The 26341-nt window shown below is 36.6% G+C and overlaps 2 protein-coding genes across 3 annotated transcripts in view; one reads left to right on the top strand and one right to left on the bottom strand.

Moving 5' to 3' along the window:
* The window catches only part of wnt6b (wingless-type MMTV integration site family, member 6b), a 29058-nt gene extending 25607 nt beyond the window's left edge, over positions 1–3451 (bottom strand). Inside the window, exon 1 of the mRNA XM_051119240.1 lies at positions 1365–3451. Coding sequence (XP_050975197.1) covers positions 1365–1444 — 80 coding nt within the window. The 5' untranslated portion in view covers positions 1445–3451. The remainder of the gene's footprint in view (positions 1–1364) is intronic.
* Positions 3452–3619: 168 nt separating this feature from the next.
* On the top strand, positions 3620–25140 carry chpfa (chondroitin polymerizing factor a). 2 transcript variants are annotated; one of them, XM_051119239.1, is made up of 5 exons: positions 3620–3789; positions 4165–4273; positions 10659–11223; positions 20975–21157; positions 21437–25140. In XM_051119239.1, the coding sequence occupies exons 1-5, from the start codon at positions 3750–3752 to the stop codon at positions 22697–22699; spliced, it is 2160 nt and encodes a 719-aa protein (XP_050975196.1). In that variant the 5' UTR covers positions 3620–3749; the 3' UTR covers positions 22700–25140. The 2 variants fall into 2 exon arrangements, with proteins under 2 accessions (XP_050975196.1, XP_050975195.1); XM_051119238.1 differs by lacking the exons at positions 3620–3789; positions 4165–4273 and adding an exon at positions 7507–7997.
* Positions 25141–26341: the final 1201 nt, after the last annotated feature.

The raw sequence follows: 26341 nt of genomic DNA on the forward strand, positions 1-26341 counted from the left end.
AAGCACTCAGCTCTCAGCCCCGCACATCAGAGCACAATCAGAGTCCTGAGAGCCAGTTTATCTGCCTCCGTTTCATCTCCTCTCAGCCTCAGCATGTGAATGGCACGCTGTCTGTCAGAAACCCTCAGCACAGCCCGGCCCCAGACGAGAGGTTTGTGATGGCATGTGTCATGCCCCAAAGAAAGCATCATTGTCTTTGCGAACTTTTTTAGATCTCCAGGTGTATGAGAGAGAGAGAGAGTGTGTGTGTGTGCATAAAAAGTGTAAGGAGAGCTTTAGGTGCAGATGGCCTTTTATGATGTGTAAATTTGAAAATTTGACTAGCTAAACAACACCCTTGTTAAAGGTAATGCGTCATTTTGGATTGTCTGTTTAGCAAACAATCTCCTTCTTGTCAAACTCATGCATTTCAGAGTGCTAAGGGAAGGAGTAGTTTATGATGACACCCACAGCCCGGAGGTCCACCTAAAATTCCAACTCTGACCCCCAATGTGTCTACCTCTGAAACAGAGTACAGCTTAACCCTTAGCAAACCCGTGATAATGGAAGCTATGATTAACAACTTTTTATGTAAATTTCTCTGTACAGATTCCAAGTTATTTAGAGTGACCTCCTGATCCCTGATCCACCTGTTTTTTTTGTGTGTTTTATTTTTTTAGAAATTCATTTTAAAGTTTATTTAAATAAATACTTTAAAAAAACGCAGTCTTTCAAACATTTATATCATTTATGCAGTTATTTGCTATGAATAAATAATTCTTATTCTTAACATTTTTGAATTTTGATTTAGTGCAAAGTGCTCAATTGAATGTTTGTAGTAAAAGTGAAGTGTGGACTAAATAAGGCACATTTAAGGCATACAATAATGAAATTCATTTTCACAATTTCAGTTTCACCAAAACTGCACCACATGCACTCTAAACAATAAACGTGAAACAGAAACAAAACGCTTTACAGCCTGATGCCGCAAAATAACCCTTAAAAGTTCCACAATTAGATTTTTATTCTTTAGTTCTTTACGAAGCAACCAACACACCGATCTGAAGAGCCTATATGTAACATGAAGAACGTTTTTAACCTCTGGAGAAGCATAAAACCCCACGCTGGAGTACCGCAAGAAGTTACATGATAATAAGAGGGGGTTTTGCCGAACCTGAGAACTATTTATTGTTAAGAGAGCCCAGGGATGTTTCTTCACTGAATAATTATGTGATAGCCCGGAACGGTGTTGTCATATTTTCATATTCGATCATCTCTAAACTATCAGTCTGGAGTTCCCCACTAATCACACTGATCGAGCGTTAAATATGGAGCTTGCTGGAATTTCTAAAGGCGATTGAGAGCGCGCCTGAGATATTACTTACCACCACAGCCCGATAATGTTGACTGGACAAAGCAGGATAAAGAAGAGGGCAAGTTGCGTTCTGGAAAGTGGAATCGTCATTGTCAGATGCCTTGCGAAGGACAAAAGTGTGAGGTCTGATGCTGAAGGACTAGTCCATAGATAAAGGAGGCTTGTCCTGTGAGAAAGTTTGGTTATTTCTGAGGAGACTCAGCACCCCTGAATAACACGCTTCCAAGAAGCACATCATCTGCTGAGGACGATCGCAAAATCCGCTTGAAAAGTGGTCAGCATCTTCATTCGAACTTCTTGGAGATCTTCATCCAGCAAAACCAAATAAAATGAGGGAAACATCCACTCAGAAGCGCACTTAGATCTTGAGCTTGATGGAATGCAGTCAAACCTCCTGAACTACTAAAATACCACAACTTTTTAAAAGACTTTCCGTTTGGAATGTAAAATATTCAGTTGTTCTTTTGAAGCGCAAAACTGGAGATCTGAGTGCCATGTGCTGAACCTGTGTGCGCGCGCCCTTCTGCGAGTGCTCCAGATCTCATCCTGATCCAAACAGGTAGACGTCTAGAAGGCATTTCGTACTCCTCTCGTCACGCTTTTTTCCTGCCTTCAGCTGGGGACCTTTTTCTCGTGGTGTTAGAAACTCAGAGCTCATCACCCACTCAGTGACGTCGCCCGGGGCTTGAGTCAGGAACCTTGTCATACAGGAAAAAACGGTTCTGATCTACAGTTTCTGGAGGATCAGGTAGTACGCAACACATTACGAATGTCCAGCGCTGTTAAGCGGTCATTTTTTGACAACTTTATGGAACAGGCTAGATAGATAGATAGATAGATAGATATTATTTACTACTGTAGCATGAATATCTTAGTTTCCTGCGAATAGTTATTAAAGATCTATTATTTATTTTAAACAACAACAACAAAAAGAAAGAAAGAAATTTGATATACATGACTGATTTATGACTGATTTGTGACAATATGACCATCTCTGAGAAGAATTCTACAAACATGCTCTTTCAGTTATGCAGCCCAGACAGGGTGAGCAATGGTGACACATTTTATTCCAGTATTACGTTACTAGTGCTCAGGTATCTATATTATCTTTCCCAACTTACTCCAAGTGACTTGCTGTCTTGCTTTTTCAGAATCACTATCAAATATTTTAGGATTTGTTTAGTTGTGTAAAGACAATCCAAAAATTCTTAAATTCCATTCAGCTTGTGCGTGTGCATTCCAGCCCGCCATTGTTTAAATAATGATTTATGAGCATATCAAATCATAAAAACACCGTCGTATTTAGCCTGTAGTGCATTTAAAACAAAGCCATGAATCTCACACATTTGGCCTGTAATAGCTGTCCCCTCATCTATCATTGGCAAAGATCTGCATTATCACCCTCATTAACTGTCCTCCCAATGTAATTTGTGGCTCTCAAGACAGTTCTTCATTGTGATGTTGTCTTCATTCGCCGTACACGCTCTACCTCATCTATCCGATGGCCAGGGGGTCCCGAATTGAAATCCAAGACCTCCCTGCTCTTTTGAAGTCTCACTTTACTATTGGATTCAGATACAGTGATGTACTGCATCACATACAGGTACAATCAAAGATGGAAGCTCTGGATCTGTTTTCATATCTCGTTTGAGATAGCCGAGAGCAGAAAGGGGATGCGATAGGCTGTTTATCTGTTATCTCAGGGTCAGGTCTTTTTGATTTTCACTCTTTGTTTTCCCTCCAGCTTCAAAGCAGCAAATATGGAACAGTTTTGTCTGAGCCGCAGGTGTGTTGCGGTTCAATTTATCATTACATAAAAGAGGGAAGATAACCTGCCTGTCTTGTGAGATAGTTTAATTGCTAAGAAACGGCCATCAATTCCGGTCTAAAGGTGAATAAATTTACTGAAAACTAGTGTGTATGGCATTTCGCACAAAATCAGTTTAGCAAAGATGTGCTTTTAAAAAATCAAATCAGTTAGCATTTAATTGCACCAAGACAGGTTTGTTCTTGAGATGAAGAGCCTTCTTTATATTAAAGAAAGTTATGAAAAGTACTTTATCATATCCCATCTATATATATATCTGCTGCATAATTGGAAACATGGCTTTGACAAAACAGACTGTGTGCTCTTTCTCCTTTTCTCTCTTCATACATATGTGTGTGTGTGTGTGTGTGTGTGTTTTGTTTGGGAGGAGCGATTCTTCATACTTGGCTTAAACTTTATGGACAATAAAGATCCCATTTCAAAGTACAGCAGGGTGTTGAGCCTGGGGTCTTGGCTGAGCGTTCCTGGGAACAGCCCTCTGAAGACCAGGAGAATATCTTCAGCTGACACACGGCGTAGAAAAATCCCCATGCAGAAGTCGTCCACCACACAGGACCTTGTGGCCAAATGGTCACTCATTTATTCTGGGCTAAATTCACTCAAACAGGTAAAACCGAGCCCCCGCTTTTGCTACTAATCTCGAGATCCATTAATGAGAAAAAAGCTGTTAATTATGATCTCCCCCCTTTTTCCTATTGTTTAACATTCTGATGTCAAACAGGGAGTGAGACAACTCCCTGTTACGTTAGCATCCAATGCGATTAGAAATCCCATTGCACACAATATTTTTTAAGCATAGTTAAAAATTACGTCCAAATCAAAACCACATGACGCTTATGTGCCATAACCTTTATAAACAAGCCACAGTCATTTCTGGAATCCCCATGAGAAGTCAAGTTCATGAAATTCCTTCACCACTGGCAGTAGAGTTTGTGTTATAAAACGTCAATATTGCCACACGCTTCTGTGTGTCTGTGAACAGGCTGCTCGGTATGGAGAAAGGACAGTGTCAAGTCATGCGATGACCTAAACAACAGAGGATGGGAGGGGATTCGGCAGACATGCTGTTTCCTGGAACTCGCATCAGATGAGTAAGATTTTGTCTCTTCAGAACATGAGGGCAGTGTAAAACGTATAATCACAGCGCACCGTATAATAATCTGTTTTGTGCATTATAATTTATTCCAATAAAAAAAGCTGTTGTTCACCACAAGATTTGAGCCATCGTTGAATCAGAGCTTGCTCTGTAAGACTTTTTGCAGACTCAGTTCCTGCATAAAAGTGTTCCCGTTTTACAGATCATGAGCTCACCCTATCAGCGGCAAGAGTTTTCACTTAGACTACAGTAATTAATTCCAGAAGAAGTCGCATCCTCCAAATGGGTCACTTTTAATGCTCTGTAATAGCACCACTTGTGAACTTTGGCCCAACGGAGGGTGTTCGTTTTAGGCACTGTGTCTCCTCGTATTGGCCAGGTTCATTTAACACCATCTCGTGGAATTTCTCAAGTACGCTGATGATTCATTTAATATGCTTCACCACGCAAATGTGCTGAGATGGAACATTTCCGATTTTGTGGAATTTTCTAAAAAAGCCTGAGAATTGAAATTACAGTCAAAATTACTCATTTGGAATTTTTGGATATTTATGGATTTTTTTTTTTTAATATTTGGGTTAAGATTTATACTTTGGGAAGAAAGTTTTTTTTTTTTTTTGTAAGATAGATGGATAGAATACTTTAAAAATGAGATACTGGAGTAATGCAGCATGGAAAAGATGAAGTCGTTGTGCGGTCAAAAAGCCACGTTTTCTGGTGAGATACACATTTTCAAGGAGATGAGCCAAGGAGATAATGGGCCACACACTGATTACTGGTGTGATAAACGCTCTGCAAATTAGAATCAGCAGCTTTTTTGTCACGCTGCATAAGTAGCTTCTCATCCAGTTCTTTTTCCTTATGTTTACTCAGCTTATAAACGGGAAAAGGAAAAGGAAAATCAGCAATGTTTAAAAAAAGGAAAACTATTTGAAAACTATTTTAACAATTCTGAACTTCTTGGTAGTGATAGATAGTATGATGATGAAACAGATGTTTCCCTGAAACATCCCATTTATTTTATAGGCACATGGTGGTATGAAGCAAAAATCGTACAGCTGGATATGATTTTCATTAAGCTGTGAATCTTAAGGGGTAGAAGGTTGAACTCTGAAAGTGTGAGCATATAGCGCCACCATGTGTTGAGGATTTGTTGCTCTAGGCAGATTTTTTTAAAGCACACTTGGCTACAGTTTCAGAGGCTAGATGGGTGTGCTGAAAAATGTGCATTGTGTTAATTCAGTATAGTTCCATTCAAGATGATTTTGACATGTTACTATCGTGGATTTGTTTTAATCACAGTCATTCACATGCCAGCTGCTAAACACTTCCAGGAGTAGAAACAATCAAATATAGCCAAGGAACACCTGTTGAAAGAAAACGTCAGCTCTCATACACAAGCCTTTATCCTTGCAGCTTGACGTGAATATGTCTGATGACAGATCATGACTGTCAGATGGCTTCTGCAACAAAATCATTCACCTCTCCCATCTGCAATACAAAATCCAAAGCAGACATTACAGTCTCTGTAATGATAAAATCTCTCCTGCTGTAGAAAATGACAAACGCAATACTTCTATCAAGCAAATTCTGTTTAACATGCCCTGTCGGAGTTCCACAGAAAACCCACGAGTAGAAAAGCCAACATGTCCTGACAGAGACTTGATAGGTTTAATCTGGGACTAGGCTGATCATGTTTCCCACTCAGATGAGCAGAACTAGGTGAGGTGCTATGATTTCCAATTGAAAAGGCTTCCACTGTGATGTGTCGTCCTTAGGTAAACATGCAAATATGCTTGATAACATCTAACACACCCTTGATCTATTAGAACAAAGAGCTCAGTGAGGGAAACGTTCCCTCTGGGCTTTTTGTAGCCCGTAAAGAAATTGTTTCCACTCAGCGTGTTTGTTTCTGATGTGTCAGAGAGATTTGGGTGGGGCTTGTACAATTTCACTCATGTTAAGTTACTGCAGCGTTCAAGCCTCGAATCATGAATATTTCAAAGAGATTTATTCATTGAAATGACTGCTTTGATATATAAATTTACACTAAAGTGAGTTAGTGAAGTCTTTAGAGTGATTATTTAAAAATGAGAAAAACTAAGTAAAGATTAAAAAAACCAAACAAACAAGAAAGACAAATAAATCTATAACTCTGTTACAGAAATACTGTCTTTATCCCCTCCAAAACAAAACTACATTATACAATTTTTCCTACGGCTGATGGATTATGACTCAGAAAGGTTTAGTCAGAAGTTGAATCTTGTTTCCTCTTTCCTGATCTGCTTTATGTACTGCAGGGATTAAGTATATTTATATGTAAGTATATTTGCACATATATATACATATACATATATATATATATATATATATATATATATATATATATATATATATATATATATATATATATTTGTTCATTTGTTCATTTATTAAAAAGAACTCAAGAAATAAATTATTGCATAACAGAAAGGACCTGAAAACGCTTGTGTTGAGCTCATGACACAATCTTGACACTGGTGAGAATGCATGGTGGTCTTTTTTATGTTTATTTTATTTTTTTTAACAGACAAAACGAAGTATCCTAGAAACCTCAAATGTCAAAGTATTTATGAAAATAAAAAGCTTAATAATGTTTCATTGCAATTATACTCGTCATTGCTTGAAACATGTCTAATAATTGCTTTTAAATATCAAGTCATAGCACTTGCCCCATTGCCAAAAGAAATAATCAGGAGCATTTATTTTTTCATTAATACCATAATATTCTTGACATCGATAAATAAGGGAGGTGGAATTTCTTTCTTTCACTGTTTATTATATATATATATATATATATATATATATATATATATCTCACATTTGTTTAATTTGCAGCAGCGTATGGTCAAATATGAGATCACATCGCCCTCTTGTGGAAAAAAATATTTTTTGTAATAAGATGTAGAGAGGAAGTAAACATCGATTCCGAGCTCATGACAGAAAATATATAAAAGTTATTATGTTGTAAAGTGAAATTTACAATTGTCATTACATTTTGAATTTTGTATTAGCTTTTCAAAGGGACCGCTTAGCTTAAAGGATCAAACGTCATAACAAAGAGACATTAGCTTTAAATGTCATTGGGTTATAAACGGGACCGCTCCGCCCATTGAGCACATTAGCCCCGCCCTTTAAAGGATGCCCCGGCTTTCTCTAATGACGTTTGATCTTGTAGGCGGGGCGCTCGATTTCCTCTGGGAGCAGCGACAGAGCCACTGACACGTACGAATGCCTCAATAATTTGAAGGAAGGTGATACAGTTACAGGAAAGGAATACGTTCAATGTGTTTCCGTTAGCAATCGAAACGCGTTCTTAATGTGTGCTACTCTGTTCAGAAGGTCGCGCTTAAAGGAGGTGTGTACGGCACCAGTAGACGGAGTACAATGAGGTTTTCTATGTTGATCAGTCTGTTAAGGCCGATCGGCCCGGTTATTATCGGGATCTCGCTGGGATTTACTCTGAGTTTGCTGAGTGTGAGCTGGGTAGAAGAGAGCTGTGATATTAACACCTTAGGAAATGAAGGAATCGTTTTATCCCAGGATGGAAGTCTAAAAGGAGCTCGGAGACCCAACTCCATTTCCACTGGGAATGATGTTGAGGAGGAGGAGGAGGATTTCCAGCCGAGAATAATCCCATATAAACCAGTGAAACAGTCTCAGCCCAAGAAACTTTTCAGGTAGACAAACCAATTAGACTGCTATATCTGTCTCTTACACGGTGGCTCGCAACATAACATACAATCTCAGAATAAAGCCCGAGGAATAGTTATCTATGCGAGTCGATTCCATCACTGCATGTACTTGCATGTAACAGTTTTGGCCTTCATAATGGGCATTTTTTAATTTTGAAACACCGTTGTGTACGTGTATACCAGTAAAGACAGGAGTTCTCAAAGAAACGTCTCCAAAAGACAGTCAAAATCTCTGCTGGAGACAAAAAAGTGATTCATAAATGATGTCTTTATTAAAATCTAAAATAGCCCATGTTTTGGGGATGGAATAGGGTTGAGGTCAATGTGTAATTCCAGTAATTATTGTTATGAACGACAGCTGTGAATAGGAAGTCATGTACAAGCTTTTCTGTCAGATAACATTTCTCTAATGATTAACTAAAAACCATAAAAGATCCACACAAATACATATCAGGTGTTGTTGTTTACTTTGGTTAATAGTATTATCGTGTTTTATTTTGCAATATAACTCTAAAATGTTTACATTATTCATTTTAGTAGCTGTTTTTCAACACACTCTTACATATTAATGATACTTTGACAAGTAGTTAAAGATCAGTATTTTTTCAGCCAGTGCAAATACCTTATTTTCTCCTCATAATGAAGACAAAACAAAAACACCACTCTTACTGGAAAATTCGCAGTTTGGTTTGCACTTCTAGTAGCGTGACTTAAACTTCTACACTTCACTGCTTGTGGTTTAGACTTTGACGGTTAAAGATAAATCAAATATTTGCTTTTGCTATTCAAAGAATTTTGCAACAAGTTTGTCAATGACTCATTGTGTCATTTCACAAACACTACAAAGTTTTTCAGTGTTGTTTCATGGGAATTAGATGAAACACGCCTGTGGCAGGATTATACTGTAACTCTATGTTTTTTTTTCTTTCCCACAATCTTCTTTTAATACGTCCCATTGGGAACTCTTTAATCGTTCAGGGTGGCTCCCATGGTGCTCATTTCTATTTCAGTCAACACTTACAATGCCCAGAGGTAAATTAAGACGGTTAGAGACTATAGTTAACTAATCCTACAGCATGAAAGAGTCAGTTGTCTTTGGTTATCAGTTAGTTTCTCGTTGACCTCGTACTAACCTTTTCCTCCAGGCACTGGTTCACAAAGCTGCATCCTGATAGTTGACTGCTTAAATTATCCAAAACTTACGTCAAGAATTTATGCCTAAAATGATATATTATAATAATTGTTTTATCGCTGTTTCTTATAATTACAAATGTATACTGTATTTCACAGTTGCGTCTTTATATCTCACATACTTGACTTTATTTATTGTAATTGCGACTTTGTTTAATCTGTTTTTGTTATTATTTATATACTCTTATAGTATTTTAGCATTATTTTGAATTAGATTTTATTTTTATATTTTAATGTTAGTAATTTTACGTGCTTTTGACGTTGTTATTAGTCCCCCCCCCCAATATTTCTGTAAATTTAATTTATTTCAGTTTTAGTTTTAGCAACACTACTAATTTTCATTTAAGTTTTTCAGTTCTTTACGTTTTAATATTTAAGTCTTGTTTAATTTATTGAAAATATATTTCTATATATATAGAAATATATTCTATATATATATATATATATATATATATATATATATATATATATATATATATATATAGCTTTATTTTTATTTTTATGTTTTTGTATTTTATTTTGTTTAAATTTTAGTAGTTTTGTGCTTTTGTCATTTTTTTGTTTTATTTTTCAATATTATGTTATATATTATTTTTTGTCCTGTTTTATTTTGAATTTTTAATGCAACTTTCTCCTAATAGTGATATTTTTTTGTTATTTATACTGTTATAGTATTTGTAATTATTTTGCATTAGATTTAGTTCTGTTTTTATATTTAGATTTCTATATTTTAATTTTACTAGTTTTGTGCTTGTCATTTTTATTAGTTGAATTTTTTTTTTTAATTTCTTTATAGCTTTAATTTATTTTAGTTTTAGTTTTACATTTCTAATGTCATTTAAGTTTTTCATCTATTATTTATATTTTATTTTATTTCAGTCTTGTTTATTTTATTGGAAACTCTTTTTTATTTAATTTGAGTCATTTTATGTGCTTTTGTCATTTTTCTTTTTCTATATTGTTTTAGTTTTGATATTTCTATATAGCTTTTCTATATAGCTTTCTTCAGTTTTAGTTTTGATATTTCTATATAGCTTTTCTATATAGCTTTCTTCAGTTTTAGTTTTGGCAACATTTCTAATTTTCATTTAAGTTTTGAGGTTTTTCATCTAATATTTATATTTCATTTTATTTCAGTCTTTCAGTTTAATTCAATAAAAATTATTTATTTCTGTAAGTTTTAATTTCAGTTATAGTTTAATTTTTAATGCAACTTTTTCCCTTAATTGTTATAATATGTTTTGTAATTGCATCTTTGTAACTTGCAACTGAAGATCTTAGAATGTGGCCTTTTTTTAAAAACGCTGTTTCAGAAATAACCGGTTTATTTTGTTTACTCTGGTGTAGAATGAGGCTTTCATTTAACCGTGTGGTTTAATGTCGCAATTACAAATTTGCAGTCCTGAGTTGTGCAATCATGAGTTGTAAATTGTAGTGATCTATTTGTTTCCACAGGGCGAAATACATCAGCACAGAACTGGGAATCCGAGAGCGTCTTTTTGTGGGAATACTCACCTCCAAAAACAGCATCAACACTCTAGGTGTGGCCGTCAACCGCACCATCAGCCATCATCTGGACAATGTTGTGTTCTTCACTGGTACGCGAAGCCGCAAGATACCCCACGGGATGGTCGTGGTCACCCACGGTGATGAACGCCTCATCTGGAACATGTTCCAGACCATCAAGTACATCCTAGAACACTACATCACAGAGTATGACTGGTTCTACCTCGCCCAGGACGACACGTACACTCAGGCAGATCGTATCAAAGCTCTGGTGGAGCACTTGAGTATGGACCGGGTGCTATATATGGGCAGCCCAGAAGAGTTCATCGGAGGTGAGATGCAGGGACGGTATTGCTATGGGGGTTTTGGATACCTGCTGTCCCGCAGCCTTCTGCTAAAGCTCCAGCCTTTCCTGGAGAACTGCAGGAACGACATTCTCAGCGCCAGACATGACGAGTGGCTTGGACGATGCATCATTGACTATGCTGATACCAACTGTGTAGAAGAATTTGAGGTGAGATAAGTCCTGCATTCAGTGGAAGCTTACAAATATGTAAATAGTTTCACTCTGCCTTGGGAAAACCTTTATATTCCATAAAATCCATATATGGGCAAAAATATTGTATTGTGATCTTCACAGTACACAGCAGCTTTTTCCACACAAAAGTTTGGAGTCAGTAAGATTTTTTTGGTAACACTTTACAATAAGGTTTTAAGATAACATTAGTTAAAGGATTAGTTCACTTCCAGAACAATAATTGACAGATATCTTGTATATCGTGTAATGTACTCACCGCCTTGTCATCCAAGATGTTCATGTCTTTCTTTCTTCAGTGCTAAAGAAATTATGTTTTTTAAGGAAAGCATTTCAGGAATTACCTCCATATAGTCGACTTCTATGGTGCCCACGGGATTGAACTTCCAAAATATAGTTTAAATGCGGCTTCAAAGGGCTCTAAATCATCCCAGCCGTGGAAGAAGGGTCTTAACTAGCGAAACGATCAGTTATTTTCTAAAAAAAAAATGGATAATTTATATACTTTTTAACCTCAAATGCTCATCTTGTCTAGCTCTGCCTGAACTCTATGCATTCCGATTCAATACAGTCTACTGTATAATACTCTCATTTTCAGGAGCTGGCGATGAGTTTTGCTAGTTGGTGTTCTCACTACTGGTTGCCTTGACAGCGAATCAGGTTTCTTGCTGCTAAATATAAACATTTTGGAGGCAAAAGACTAAATATAATATAAATATAAATTAAATCCGTACATACAAACAAAAACGAATGAGAAGCAGAGCCTACTTTTTTCCATTGCGTATGTTTATCTACGGCTTAGAGGAGAACGATCACATGAGCTCTACTGTCTTCATTCCTATTGGCTGTCGCTGTCGAAAGTTCCTCTTCATTTGCATAAAGTTGAGGGATTCTAAACTTTGTCGCGTCGCTGGACATGCCCCATCCGGTTGCCAACGGTTGCTGTAGCTCAATGTCACTCTTGTCGCCTGAAATTGCCAGCTCTCCATTGAAATGAATGGGATCGTGTCGCTTTGTTGCTGCCTGTTGCTTGTAGTGTGAACGGGGCTTGTTGTTTGTTTAATAAACGATTATAGACCTGTAAGGACCTGTTCTATGGGAAAGGTAACCTTAAATGACTTCTGTTGTAATCTGGCGCTGTACTGAAAATGAAATGAACTTGACCTTCAAAGGGGGTGGGGGGTGCTGTTGGGGGGGGGCGGGCGCTCCCCTAATATAACGGTAGGGGAAACACTGGATTTTGAAGTTGGAGAAGAAAATGAGATGAAAGTTTTTTGACATACTCTAAACGTATTGAACTGGAGATGCACAGAGTTCATGCAGAGCTAGACAAGACGAGCATTTGAGGTTAAAAAGTATATAAATTGTCAATGTTTTTTTAGAAAATGGCCAATCGTAAGACCCTTCTTCCTTGGCTGGGATCGTTTAGAGCCCTTTGAGGCCGCATTTAAACTGCATTTTTTAAGTTTAAATTCACAGCACCATTAAAGTCCACTATATGGAGAAATCCTGAAATGTTTTCCCCAAAAAACATAATTTCTTTATGACTGGAGAAAGAAAGACATGAACATCTTGGATGACAAGGGGGTGAGTAATTTATCTGTACATTTTTGTTTTGGAAGTTAGCTTCTCCTTTAACTACTTTAGTTAACATGAACTAATAATGAACAATACTTTTACAGCATTTATTAATTTCAACATTTACTAATGCATTATTGAAATTATGTATTAACAGTAGTTAATGCACTGTGAATTAACATGAACTAGCAATGAACGACTGTATTTTTATTAACTAACATTAACAAAGATTCATTAATGCTATAATAAATGTATTGTTCATTGTTCATTCATGTTAGTTAATACATTAACTAACATTAACTAATAAAACCTTATTGTAAAGTGTTACCGTTTTATTTATCTTTAAATAAAAAAATACAGTAAAAAATAATGTTTTTATTTTATTATATTTTTAATATATTTTGAATAAAAAAAAAGTATTCATGTGATGGCAAAGCTAAATTTTTAGAAGCAATTAATCCAGTCTTCAGTGTCACATGATCCTTCAGAAATCATAATAATATGCTCTTAGTGCTCAAGAAGCATTTCTTATTATTGATATTGAAAACATTCTGCTTAATATTTCTTGTGAAAACCATAATGCATTTTTTTTGTATTCTTTGATGAATAGAAAGTGGAAAAGAACATCTTTTAATTTAAATAGAAATATTTTGTAACATTATAAAATGTCTTTACTGTCAGTTTTAATAAAATAGACAGAATAAAATAGTCAACTTCTTTTAAAAAGAAAAACTATTTTAAACATGTAACTCTGTTTTTAATTCTGGACGACCTACAGTTAACATGCTTCAACATGTTTTGCTGAAGTGGGCGATGCAAGTTCAAGGTCGTCTTGCATAATTTCTGATCCTGTCTCCCATCTTTGCATCATTTCCTGTGGTTTTTAAAATATCCAACCAATAAAAGTGCCAAAAAGGCCTAAAACAATGAGGATGTTAACGTGTGCAGTTATAATCAAGGTACAGCTTTTGATCTACAGTCTTTCTCTCCAAAATGACATGACATAATGTGTAATCAAATATTTAAAAGATTAAATACATACTGCACATCGTCACCTCTGTTTTTCAGAGCATGTACGCATTGCTGAGCCAGTTGTAGTCCGATTAACATGTTTACATCGTGGAAGCCGAGCTACAATCACATTATCCAGCTCTAGTAGTCAGACTTCACCAAAACCTGTCTGGTTCAGTTTCACTCTAAACTCTTTTTTTGTTTTAGTTTCACTAACATCAACATTTTAAGTGCACTTAAATGCAGTGACGTAATCCTTGGCACATCATACTCTAATCATAAAAGAAAGTGTAATGGCAGTGTTTAGGGCGCTTTATGAGGAATCTAATTCTATAATGAGTATTATCATTGTTTTAGTTCCACACATAATTATGTTTGGTAGATAAATGTGAATGTGAGATACTAGAACGTGGTGTTATTGGAAATGCTTTTGTGTAGAAAAAAAATTACTTGGCATATTTTCAGCTCCACATTATTTGAATGAGCTATCAGTGTCTGTAATTTCCATCTCTGTGGCCTTGATTGAAAGAGAGTCAGACTCCCTGTGGTAAACCTGCGGTGTTTGATGACAGACAGCTTTATACTAGTAGCATGTCTCACTCTTACCGCGTGGGACCCAACGGGGCCTTATTCTTGATGAAACTAAATCTCACTGCCTTTCAACTCACTAGCATACATATATAACCAAAGACAAGATTCAGATGTCTCCTTTGAAATATGCTGCTGCTCTCAGCAATTAAAGGAAAGGTCTCCAGTCTGCTGCTTTAGTCTGTCAGTCAGCTCAATGTCTGAAGTTTCACCTCTATTCAGGTCTTTACGCTCACTGCCAGTAAATGCTGGAAATAAATTCAAGACACATACTAGTTGCTCTTCCCACCGTCTTCAAGTACAGAAACCGTACAAAACAGTACTCGTTTGGAATGTTATTTTCAGTGGTAATATGGCATCATGGCCTTTCTCACCTGAAATACCTTTTTGCAGCCTCTCTTCTGACTCCCGTACACAGAGCTTTCAGTTCTACTGTCTTTGTCTGTAGGTTAGAGGTGATGTAAGTCAGAGGCTTTGTTTCTGCATCCACAGATCCCTGTTTGCCCAGAGCCTGACTGGGAATTCAGTGCGTTAGCAAGAAAGAGTCTAAACTATACACAGACTTTTAAAAAACAAGAATTCATAGTCCTGTCCATCAATTTTCAGGTAGAAATTTTTAAATTTCCCTAAACATCTTTCACTCTAGCTTTGTATTTTCCACTTGACCAACTTTTTTTAGGCTTAGGTTGTTTATGTGACTGTGATTTCGTTTAGAATGGTGCAAATTGTGGCTTAGTGTTTTGTCTTGTTCTTTTAATAGCTTGATCAGATTAGACTCACTTTTCTCTGACTGTGGTCTAATCGGCTCAGGTGCTTAGTGTCTGCACCCCACTGGCCATTGCACACCTAGATAGTGTTTAGCACTGTCTTGTCTTGTTTTTCTTTCTTGTACTTGAGTTGTGAAGTACTACAGGAAATGTGAAGCAATGCTAGTTTTTGAAACCTTGTTAATTTTTTGTATATTTCTGCATAAATATGACCCAAAACATCAAGTCCTGAAAGTAGACGAAGAGAACCCAGTAAAACAAGTTACTTTTAAAAGTAATGCATCACAATATTGCGTTACTCCCTACTTAAGTTACTTTTTAAAATCTGGGCTGGCCTGCTTATTTGTTTTAAAGGGGTCATCGGATGCAAAGTTCACTTTTTCATGTTGTTTGAACATTGATGTGTGTTGGCAGTGTAAATACACATCTACCCTATAATGATAAAAATCCATGCAGTGGTTTTTAATTAATCTGTGGCGTCACACCAACAGAGGCCAGAGCTGATTTTGGCAAGCTAAAAAGGGTGTTGTTTTACACAACCATTGAGGATTATTAACCAAAGTATATTATAAACTTTTCATTAAGACCCTAAAGAATCATGTCAACTCCGCATCAACTCCGCAAGGGCATCCGATGACCCCTTTAAATATAAAAAGTTCTATTTTTGGCAAACGTAAAATCCCTTTCACATCAAAAGTGAAATGAATAAGCCTCAAGCTTAAGGAAAAGTAAATTCATATCTGTACATTAGAATGCAGGGAAAGAAGGTTTGAAACACTTCAGCAATAACAAAAAAGAAGCACAAATGTTAGTTTAAAATGTTAGTCTAAATCATTTTTGCTCTCTTCTCTCTGTGGAGTGATGTGCTGCTCTGAGAGATTGTTTACTTTATCTGCATTTAGCACGTTTAGCCGCGAAACTTGCTAACTAGCACATTATTAGGAAAGGTGATTGCAGAGATTCATAAAAAAAAAAACCTTATATTCACTTATGCTGTAAGTGAAGCTGGATCATGAATGATTTGCATAAACATAGATGCATTTATGTAGATCGGGAGGTGCATTTCCTTCACAAACAAACATATTCAACTGCATCTTCAGCAGCTCAGATGTCGGGAGTAAATGACGACCACTATGTTCATTATTACATCCAGCAACACATCTCAATCGCTCAATCAGAGATATTCTCGTCTAACTTACATACCTGCTCCGGCATCAAAACAATGGAGGTCGGACTGTTACAGCTGATCTGAGGTAAGATGCTCATGTCAACTATCGTGTGAGCGGCGTGTGTGACGCCACACCGACAGGCATCTGAGAGTGGTTCCATTTGAAAAAGGGGATATTATTTTTACAGATTAATTAAAAACCGCTGCATGGATTTTTATCATTGTAGGGTAGATTTGTACATACACTGCCAACACACATTAATGTTCAAACAACATGTAAAAGTGAAGTTTTCGTTCAATGACCCCTTTAACATTTAATTTGATGCAGATTTGCATCATATTCAGAGTCTGCCTACTGACTCACTCCTACATGTCTCTCAGCATGGTGACAGGAGAGCTGTCAATCAGTCAGTGGGAAAACTGGCATTACTTACTTTTATTTGAAAAAGTAAGTCAGATATTTTCTTGTAAATGCAAAAGTAATTACATTACTATTTACTTGGAAAAAGTAATCGGATTGTGTAACTGGTGTTTACTGTAATGCCTTACCCCAAGACTGAAAATGGATACTTTGTCATTTATTTATTGAGAAAAATGATACAGCATTACACAACTGTTACTGGCAAAAGTATGTGAATCTTTGTTTTTAGTATCTGGTCTGACCCCATTTTGCAATAACTGCAGGTAGCGTTTCTATAACTGCTGATCAGTCCTGCACAACCGCTTATAGGAATTTTAGTTCAGAGTTTCCTACTGCTTGCTTCAGGTTCTTCCATAACATTTCAGTTGGTCTAAGGTCTGGACTTTGACTCGGCCATTCCAAAACATTTACTTTGTCCTTCTTGAACCATTATTTGGTTCGCTTGGGGTCGTTGTCTTGCTGCTCTTGCTGCATGGCCCACTTTCTCTTGAGTTCTCAGACAGATGTCCTGACATTTTCCCTTAGAATTTGCAGGTATAATTCAGAAATCACTGTTCCATCAATATTGGCAAGCCGTCTTGGTACATATGCAGCAAAACAGGCCCAAGCCATGATACTAGATGGGATAAGGTTCTTATGCTGGAATGGTGTGTGTTCTTTTTTCCAGACATATTGCTTCTTATTTAAACTAAGAAGTTCTGTTCTCGTCCATCCACAAAACATATCTCCAGTAGTCTTACGGCTAGTCCACATGATCTTTATCAAACTGCAGACAGACAGCAATTCTTTTTTGACAGCAGTGGCTTTCTTCTTGCAACTCTGCCACACAGACCATGGTTGTTCAGTGTTCTCCTGATAAAGAAAGGCCTTTAGTTGCTTAGAAGTTACGCAGGGTTCATTTAAAGCGGGTCATCGGATGCAAACTTCACTTTTTCATGTTGTTTGAACATCAATGTGTGTTGGCAGTGTATGTACACATCTACCCTATAATGATAAAAATCCATGCAGTGGTTTTTAATTAATCTGTAAAAATAATATCCCCTTTTTCAAATTGAGCTGTTCTCAAATGCCTGTCGGCCGCTCCCACGATAGTTGATTGACATAAGCGTCACCTCAGACCAGCTGTCACAGTCCAGTAACTTTCCTTGTTTCGATGCCGAAGCAGGGATGTAAGTTAGACAAGAATATCTCTGAGCGATTGAGGTGTTGTGTTGCTGGATGTAATAATGAACATAGTGGTCGGCATTTACTCCCGACATCTGAGCAGCTGAAGATGCAGTTGGATTACATTTGTTTGTGAATGGAATGCACCTCCCGATCTACATATCTGAATCTTTGCGATCGCCTTTCCTCATAACGTGGTAGTTAGGAAGTTTAGCGGCTAAACGCGGCTAAATGCGGCTAAAGTAAACAAGATCGTCATTCCACAGAGAGAAGAGAGGGGCGGGGCGAGCAGAGCTCATTTGCATTTAAAGGAACAACCCCTTAGAATGAGATGAATTCTGCAGAGCTCATTTTGACAAGGTAAAAACGTTTACAAAACCATTGAGAATTTTTAATCTGAGTATATTAGAGACTTTTCATTAAGACCCTAAAGAATAATATCAACTTATGGAAAATGAGCATCCGATGACCCCTTTTAAACCTCTCAGACTACTACACGTCTTGCTTTGCAGTAATCTTTGTTGGTGGACCACTCCTAGGGAGGGTAACAATAGTAATGAACTGCCTCCATTTGTACACAATAACACAATTGCACACAATGGAGTCCCAACTTTTTAGAGATGGGGTTGGAACCTTTTCCAGTCTGATAAGCAACAGCAACTCAGAGATCTGTCCTCAGAGATCTCCTTTGTTTTTGCAATGATACACTTTCATAAACATGATCAGACTTTAAATAAAACACGCCAGGCAAAGACACCTCATCATCTCACTAGCCGGGTTTCCATCCAAAGTTGCGAGTTTAACGAGTCAAATAGAACAAAATAGTCACTTTCTGATAAACTGGCACTAAATCACTAAAAAAAGTAAGAGAAGCTACTGAATATGATCTTTTCATATCTAATACATTACTTGCGCCTCAGAACGAGCAGACAAACAAAATAAATGCGGTGATTGCTTTCGGAAGTGGATGCCTGCTGTTTGGGAACACAGTTCACCTTCAAATTAACAGCTAATCCTAGACACTCACATAATTTTGCCACTCAAATATATATAATATTGGATAATTTTCCTGAATAAATAAATGACAAAGGAAATATTTTTGTCTCATTTGTTTGATTGGATTTTCTTTGTTTACTTTCCGGACTTGTGTGAAAATCTGATTGTTTTTGGTTACATTATGCTTGCTTGCTTTTTTTTTCCCACACAAAAATGTGTTAAATTTCTTGTCTATTTAAATTATGTAAATTATAGATCCAGATATAAAATGAGGGACATGTCTTTACACAGACCTCACACTTTCTCTTTTGTGTGGTTAAAGTAGTTCTGAAAACCTCTTATACTATAATTTATTGTGCTATAATTTCCTACAGTGGTCTTTATGTGGTCTTTCATTTAGCTTGTATAAACACCTGCTAAAATTTGTACTGGACTCTAGAAACTAGAATGTTTAGAAGAAAACTTGACCAAAGTTACTGCCACACACATTTCAGACTCACACCTACTCAAACAAACTCATTCAGACTCATGCATCTCTTAAAATGAATTCACATTTAAGATAATAATTTAAGAAGAAAAACTTTAATGTTTGTCTACTTTGTCACCATGCTATTGATCTTTGGCACCTCTAGCCCAGACAGAATCACAGCTCAAAATTGAATCTCACCTTTAGAGACTAAACCATATGTCACCCTTTTGTTTGGAGGGGTCTGGGGTCCTCCGGTTAATCTGTTCTTGAAACAGGTACTGAGACCTCTATTAATCCATGAGAGGTGCATTAGATGTCCGGATGTCAGTGTGGAGCTACTGGGAAGAGAGACAGTGGATCAGACACACTAAACATGATGCACTGTCTCCATTTGGCATTTCATCCAGTTATAAATCCACCTCTGCCTTTGCCGTCAAAACACCTCCTGTTTCTCAACACATCACTGTAGTGCCTCCTACATCCTTTTATGGAGCAGTACTCCTGCAGGGCCAAATGTGGAAGCATTTACTTTGCTTAAACATCAATTGTTGCAACTTGGAGACAGCATTCAGAAGAGATCCAGAACCTCTCCTGAACATTGATTTCCAAAGGCATGCACTAATATTTAAGTTCTGGCTAATAGAAATAAGCCAGTAATTATTTTCATGTTAGAATTCCGTAAATGGCAGATATAAAAACTCTGTACTGTTTTGTCTAAATAAATTAAAAATAAAACATTTAAATAACTTTAAATGGTAAAGGTTAATTTAGGCAGATTTGTTGAAGACATTTAACAGTGTTAAACTATAGGGAGGGATGCACTGAAATTTTGAGCTCTTTTTTTTGTCTGAAAGAGAAAAATGGCCAAAAATGTGAGCTGAAAATAATATGCTGTGGTGCATATGCAATGCAGGCTTTGTGAACAGAAGAGAATTCTTTAAAAAACATTAAAAATCTTACTGTTCAAAAACTTTTGACTGGTAGTGTATCTAATTCTGTTGCATAGACCTGCATAAAAATAAAAATAATATATTGATATTTAATGTTGTATGTTTTCTGTCCAATTTTATTGTGTTGCTTTCAATAAAAGTGTAGCTATGTTATTGTCTTTTGTTTTTAAAATTGAGTATCATTAAAATAAGTTAAATTAAATAAGTCTTACAAATTTACTTTGTTTTTTAATGAAATAAGACATAATATATGATGAAATAAGACAAAACACGTTTGGTTTTTCAGCCAAGTGTATCCAGAATTTCGGTGCATTCCTAATTATTAGTGTTTTTAAAGATTAACTTAAAATTGTCATCATTTACTAACCCTCAAGTTGCTCCAAATCTGTATGGAAAAAAATACTTTAAAAGTAATGGCTATCGTCAACTGTTTGGTTACCATTTTTCAAAATATCATGTTTTGTGTTCAACAGTAGACAAAAGTTTGGAAAGTTTGATGTTGAGTTAAATGATGTCAGAAGTTTCATTTTTGGGTGAACTATTCCTAAATGAGAATTATGTGTTGGCACCAACCATTTCACTAACTACTTTCTATATTAATTTTGTTTTTTTTTTCAGGGCCAGAAGTATTATTATTATGAAATGGGAAAAAATTCTGACCCTAGCAAGGAAGATAATGTGCTGTTTACGAATGCACTGACCGTCCACCCCGTGTCTGATCCTGAGCAGATGTACAGACTTCACAAACACTTCACTGAGATTGAGCTGCAGAAGACATACGAAGAAATCAAAAAATTGCAGGTACCCTTATACTAAACCTGTGCTGACTAATAAAGATGCCAAACTAAAAAGAAATGGAGAGAGAAGAGCTTCTTTCCCTTGACCTTTTGAGTACTGTGATTCATTATGGGCTTTTTGTAAGGGTGTGTAAAATTGCTAGCACTTTTCGTTCTTCATTTTCAAAGTGCCCTGGTAATGTGCAGTCATTACGAATTTTCAAATGAAGGTAATAACCTGCTAATCAAATACCTTAAAATGCTTAATCATATCCCATACTTTGTTCTCCTCTTCTTTTAATAGGCAGAAATAAAAAATGTGAGCGTGGTGGCTTTCGAGGGCAACCGTAGTGCCTTGTGGCCTGTTGGAATCAATCCACCCTTTGAGCCAAAGACACGTTTCGAAGTCTTGCGGTGGGATTACTTTACAGAGGATCAGGTGTACTCCTGCATCGATGGCTCTCCGAAATGCGAGCTCCGTGGAATCGATAAGCTGGACGTCGCTGACGTCATTGAGACTGCCATGGGTGAGCTCAACAAGAAGTACAAGCCTGTTCTTCACCTGAAGAAGCAGCAGCTTATTAACGGATACAGGCGCTTTGACCCCACTAGAGGAATGGAGTACACCCTGGACCTCCAACTGGAGGTGGTTAACCAGAAAGGACACAGTCGCTCTATTACCAAGAGGGTCCACCTTGTAAGGCCTCTCAGTCGTATTGAGATCATCCCAATGCCTTATGTCACAGAAGCAGCTAGAGTTCACATAATCTTACCCGTCACTCTTCAAGACCGAGAGCACGTTCAGCAGTTTTTAGAAGTGCATGCCACAAATGCATTTGAAACCAGTGAGAATGCCATTTTGACCTTTCTCTTTATCTACGATCCAATTGAGGCCCAACAAGTCAACCAGAATGACATCTTCGCCAGCGTCAAAGCGCAGATCAGTGCTTACGAACACCGGTACCCAACGGTCAAAATCCCCTGGATCAGCGTTAAAAGCGAAAGCCCCTCTCAAATCAAATTTATGGACATCATCTCCAAAAAGCACCCGGTTGACACGTTGTTCTTCTTCGCCACTGTGAAAACCAGCATCAACTCGGAGTTCCTCAACCGCTGTCGGATGAACTCCATCAACAACTGGCAGGTGTTTTTTCCAATTCATTTTCAATACTACAGTCCCGACATTGCTTATCATAACCAGCCTCTTCCCAATACGATGGATTTGGTTAAAGAGACTGGCCACTTTGATCGCAGTTCCTTCACCGAAGCGTGTTTCTACAACTCGGACTACATGGCGACCCGAACGCGCATGTCTTCGGATGTCCAGGAGAACGAGGAAATTCTGGAGAACTTGGATATATACGACATGTTTGTCAAATACTCTGGCCTCCATGTTTTCCGAGCAGTGGAGCCGGCCCTACATCAGAAATACAGCTACCAGCCGTGTAATCCTCGTCTTAGTGAAGATATCTACCAGAGGTGTGTGCAGAGCACCCTGGACAGCCTTGGATCACGCTCTCAGCTCGCCATGCTGCTGTTTGAACAGGAACAGGGCAACAGTACTTAAAACCAAACCCTGAAGATTGAGGAGATAAATGGTTTTTATCCATTGGGCTGATGCTTTACTAGTAGCCGGTCTGTGGAGTCACAGTGCTGAAAAATCAAAAATGCTGTCTGTACCAAAAGAAAGACTACAAAACATTTTGAATCTATTTAAAAATAGAAGATTTTTGTGACAACAGGAGATTTATGATTTGCTATCTTTCTCTTTGGAGCAGATTGGTTTATGTTGGCTCTTAAACCAAGCAGCTGTTAGCTGTTGAAATGATCACTACCGTAATATATCTAAATTGCTGTGCCTTCAAAAATATGCTGTCCTTTCATAACACTTTTGTCTTGTCATCACAGACACTTTTGCTCAAGCACATTTGTTTAAAAGACTTTTAATGTTTGTTTAATCTAACAGGGTTTTTGTAGTATGAAGGAACCATATCCAGATTCTGACAATAATAGCCATGGGTTTATTATTGTTGAAATGTTTTAAAATGCTTCAGTTAGTTCACACTTAGATTTATTAACCCTGTAATGTTAGCTTGTTTAATATTAGGCTGATTTTAAAGATATAGTTCACCCGAAAATTAAATTCTGTCATAAATTACTCCAAACCCAGAAGACCTTCGTTCATCTTCAGAACACAAATTAAGATATTTTTTATGAAATCCGAGAGCTTTCTGACCCTGCATAGACAGCAATGCACATTGTTAAAATAGTCCATGTGACATCAGTGGTTCAACCATAATTTTATGAAGCTACGAAAATACTCATTATGCACAAAGAAAACAAAATGCGTCATGGTACTCTCAAGAGCATATAAAGTTGTTATTTTTGTTTTCTTTGTGCACAAAAAGTGTTCTCGTAGCTTCATAAAATTACGGTTGGACTATTTTAATGAAGTCCTTACACTGTTAAAAGTTTTCACCAGTTCAACTTAAAGTTTAAGATCAGCAGCTGCCTTAAAGTTAAATCAACTTAAAACTACAAGACATTTTAACACATTACAATAAAATGAGTTAAAATGACTTAAGTTGATTTAACTTCTGAGTTGAAATTACTTGTACTTTTAAGTTGATTTAACTTAAAATGGTAAGGCAGCTGCTAAACTTAAGTATTTAAGTTGAAATTGATGAAAACTTTTTACACCGTACTACATTTCTGGCCATTGAATGTGGTAGTTACATTGCTGTCTATGAAGGGTCAGAAAGCTCTTCTATTTCACCAAAAATATCTTAATTTGTCTTCCGAAGATGAACGGTCTTACGGGTTTGGAATGACATGAGGGTGTTAATGACAGAATTTTCATTTTTTTGTGAACAGCTCCTTTAAAAAGGTAAAAATTGTCTTGTTGACCATTAGTGCCAAAAACAAATGTCAAGACAGTTTTAAAAACTATTTTGTCCAAAGCATTTTAACTGTATTCCATACTGTATGATATTTATGCTTGAATTCTGAACAACGGAACACAGATGCAAAAACCTGCATTTTAAATGCATATTAATATTTGTACCATTGAAACAGCCTCAAAGAGATTTTTCTGATGAAACAAGGAAACTTTTGCACTAATACTTTCATTGCAAGTCTGTCTTGTATATCATTAATGCTGCATAATATGCCTGTCAAAACATTTCATCCTGTTAAGAAAGATTATAGGGTACATTACATGGTTATAGTTAGTCCTGTGCTGTCTACCAGAGAGGAGTGCAATACTAGTGCAATACTGTTCAGATGGTGTAGTGTATTGAGTCTGCTTGGAGCCTGCTGATGGAAACACTTCAGATGAGTTAAATACATCTATTGAAGATGCACTACAGAGAGCCTCTATCACGTACCATTCCAAACACTTCACAAAACATAATGTGTTTTCGAGACATTACATTGGGTTATATAAGATCATTCAGATTTGTTTGTTTGTTTTACAAAGAGAGTGTATAAAGCCTGTATCTATTTTTGTGGGTCTCCTTTTGTCCCTCTTTTTCTTGGTACATGTGTTTACTGTATTTAGTTAGTGTTGTGTTGAATTGTTTTTGTTATTTTTTTAATTTAAGCAATCATAATCTTAATGCAGTACACTGACAACATCTTACAAAAGTGACTTGTGTTACACAATATCATGATGCTGGATGTCAAATGATTTTGCGTACAAGAGCTGTGAAATAGGTTGTACAACGTGACATGTTTTGTACGATTTTAAATGACACATGCACAACACGAATGGACGCATCACAAAATGAGCACAGACTGAAGCCGCTACTGGCCTTTAGGGGTCAGCAAAGGAGCGTGGGATTACCTGCTCTCAAATATGTACAAGTTCACAAGACTGTTTTTTAACCTCACCTTTGTTGATTTTTTTTTCCACTATAAATATTCTTTATAAATCTATTGTATTTTGTTTTAATGTTATTGTACAAAATGTTTAATAAAGACTTTATTTTAGGGCTCAGATAAACATGAGCGCTTGTCTATTTTCTGTTTTCTCTTTATATTGCATTTGATATTTATTGTCAGGTCAGGTTTTCTTACTAAAGACAGTAAGTGCATATATTTGTCTGTGACCATTACTGCAGCATATATCAAAGATTACAAATCAAGTGCAATAGGTTCCAGATTTTAGCATCGGTTTTTAATGAGACGTTGTAAATTTTCACCTCTATTTATATGTCCTTTCTTTTAGTGCCCTGAACCACACACACTGCCTTTGGGCACACAGTGAACCCATATAAGCACTAGGCAGCTGAAGTCAGCAGTATCTAATTATATATATACTCATTTTTACATCACTGGAGTTTTATTCCTTCCTAACTTTTCCCCAGCAGCTTACTTATATAACAATTTACATTCAACAATCACTTGCGTTTTTTTCACTCCAGACATCGTGATACATCATTATCAGTGGGACGCTGGTCTTGAGCACAAAATTAGACTAAAATAGTATGAAACAGCTTAACAGGAACATTTTTCTCTCTCTCTAATTGATGTAGGTGGCAACTGTTAGAGATTCAGTAAAACACTTTGATTTGCTAACATTTTATGTAACATGAATTTAAATATAAACCCAACATGTTTAATATCGTAAAAAGATATCTCACCCAAAAATGAAATAATTTACTCACCCTCATGTCCTTCTAAACTGGTATGACTTTCTTTTGTGGAACATAAAAGACATTTTTTCTCATTTTTTTGTCTAGAAGTCAAAGGTCACCAAAATTGTTTGGTTACCAACATTCTTCAAAATATCTTTTTGTGTTCCACACAGAGGAAATTTAAGTCATATCAGCCTTATTCTTCGACGTGGAACTAAGCCTATGGGTGAGACTTTCAGTTCATTAGCCATTCCTATAAGGAAATTACGAATAGAATAACAAAGTGCACTAAATGGTAAAACTGTTACAAACGCTACAAAACAGTGTGTTCATAATTAAGGTATTACAATAAAATAATATGGAAAAACACACCAATTTGTAATATCACGCAGCAAAACGAGCTGTTTTGTACAGATAAAAATAGCCGGACACAGATGAGCCCGGAAGCCAGGTGAAGCCAAATTATGGTCATTGTAATTATAGCGCTTCTATTGATCTAGCTGTGGATCATACGTCTACCGTGCCCTGCTTTTAAGCCAAGCACTGTTTCGGTCCATGATGGCATCAAACCT

Source organism: Labeo rohita, chromosome 9, assembly GCF_022985175.1.
Source record: "Labeo rohita strain BAU-BD-2019 chromosome 9, IGBB_LRoh.1.0, whole genome shotgun sequence".
Taxonomy (NCBI): domain Eukaryota; kingdom Metazoa; phylum Chordata; class Actinopteri; order Cypriniformes; family Cyprinidae; genus Labeo; species Labeo rohita.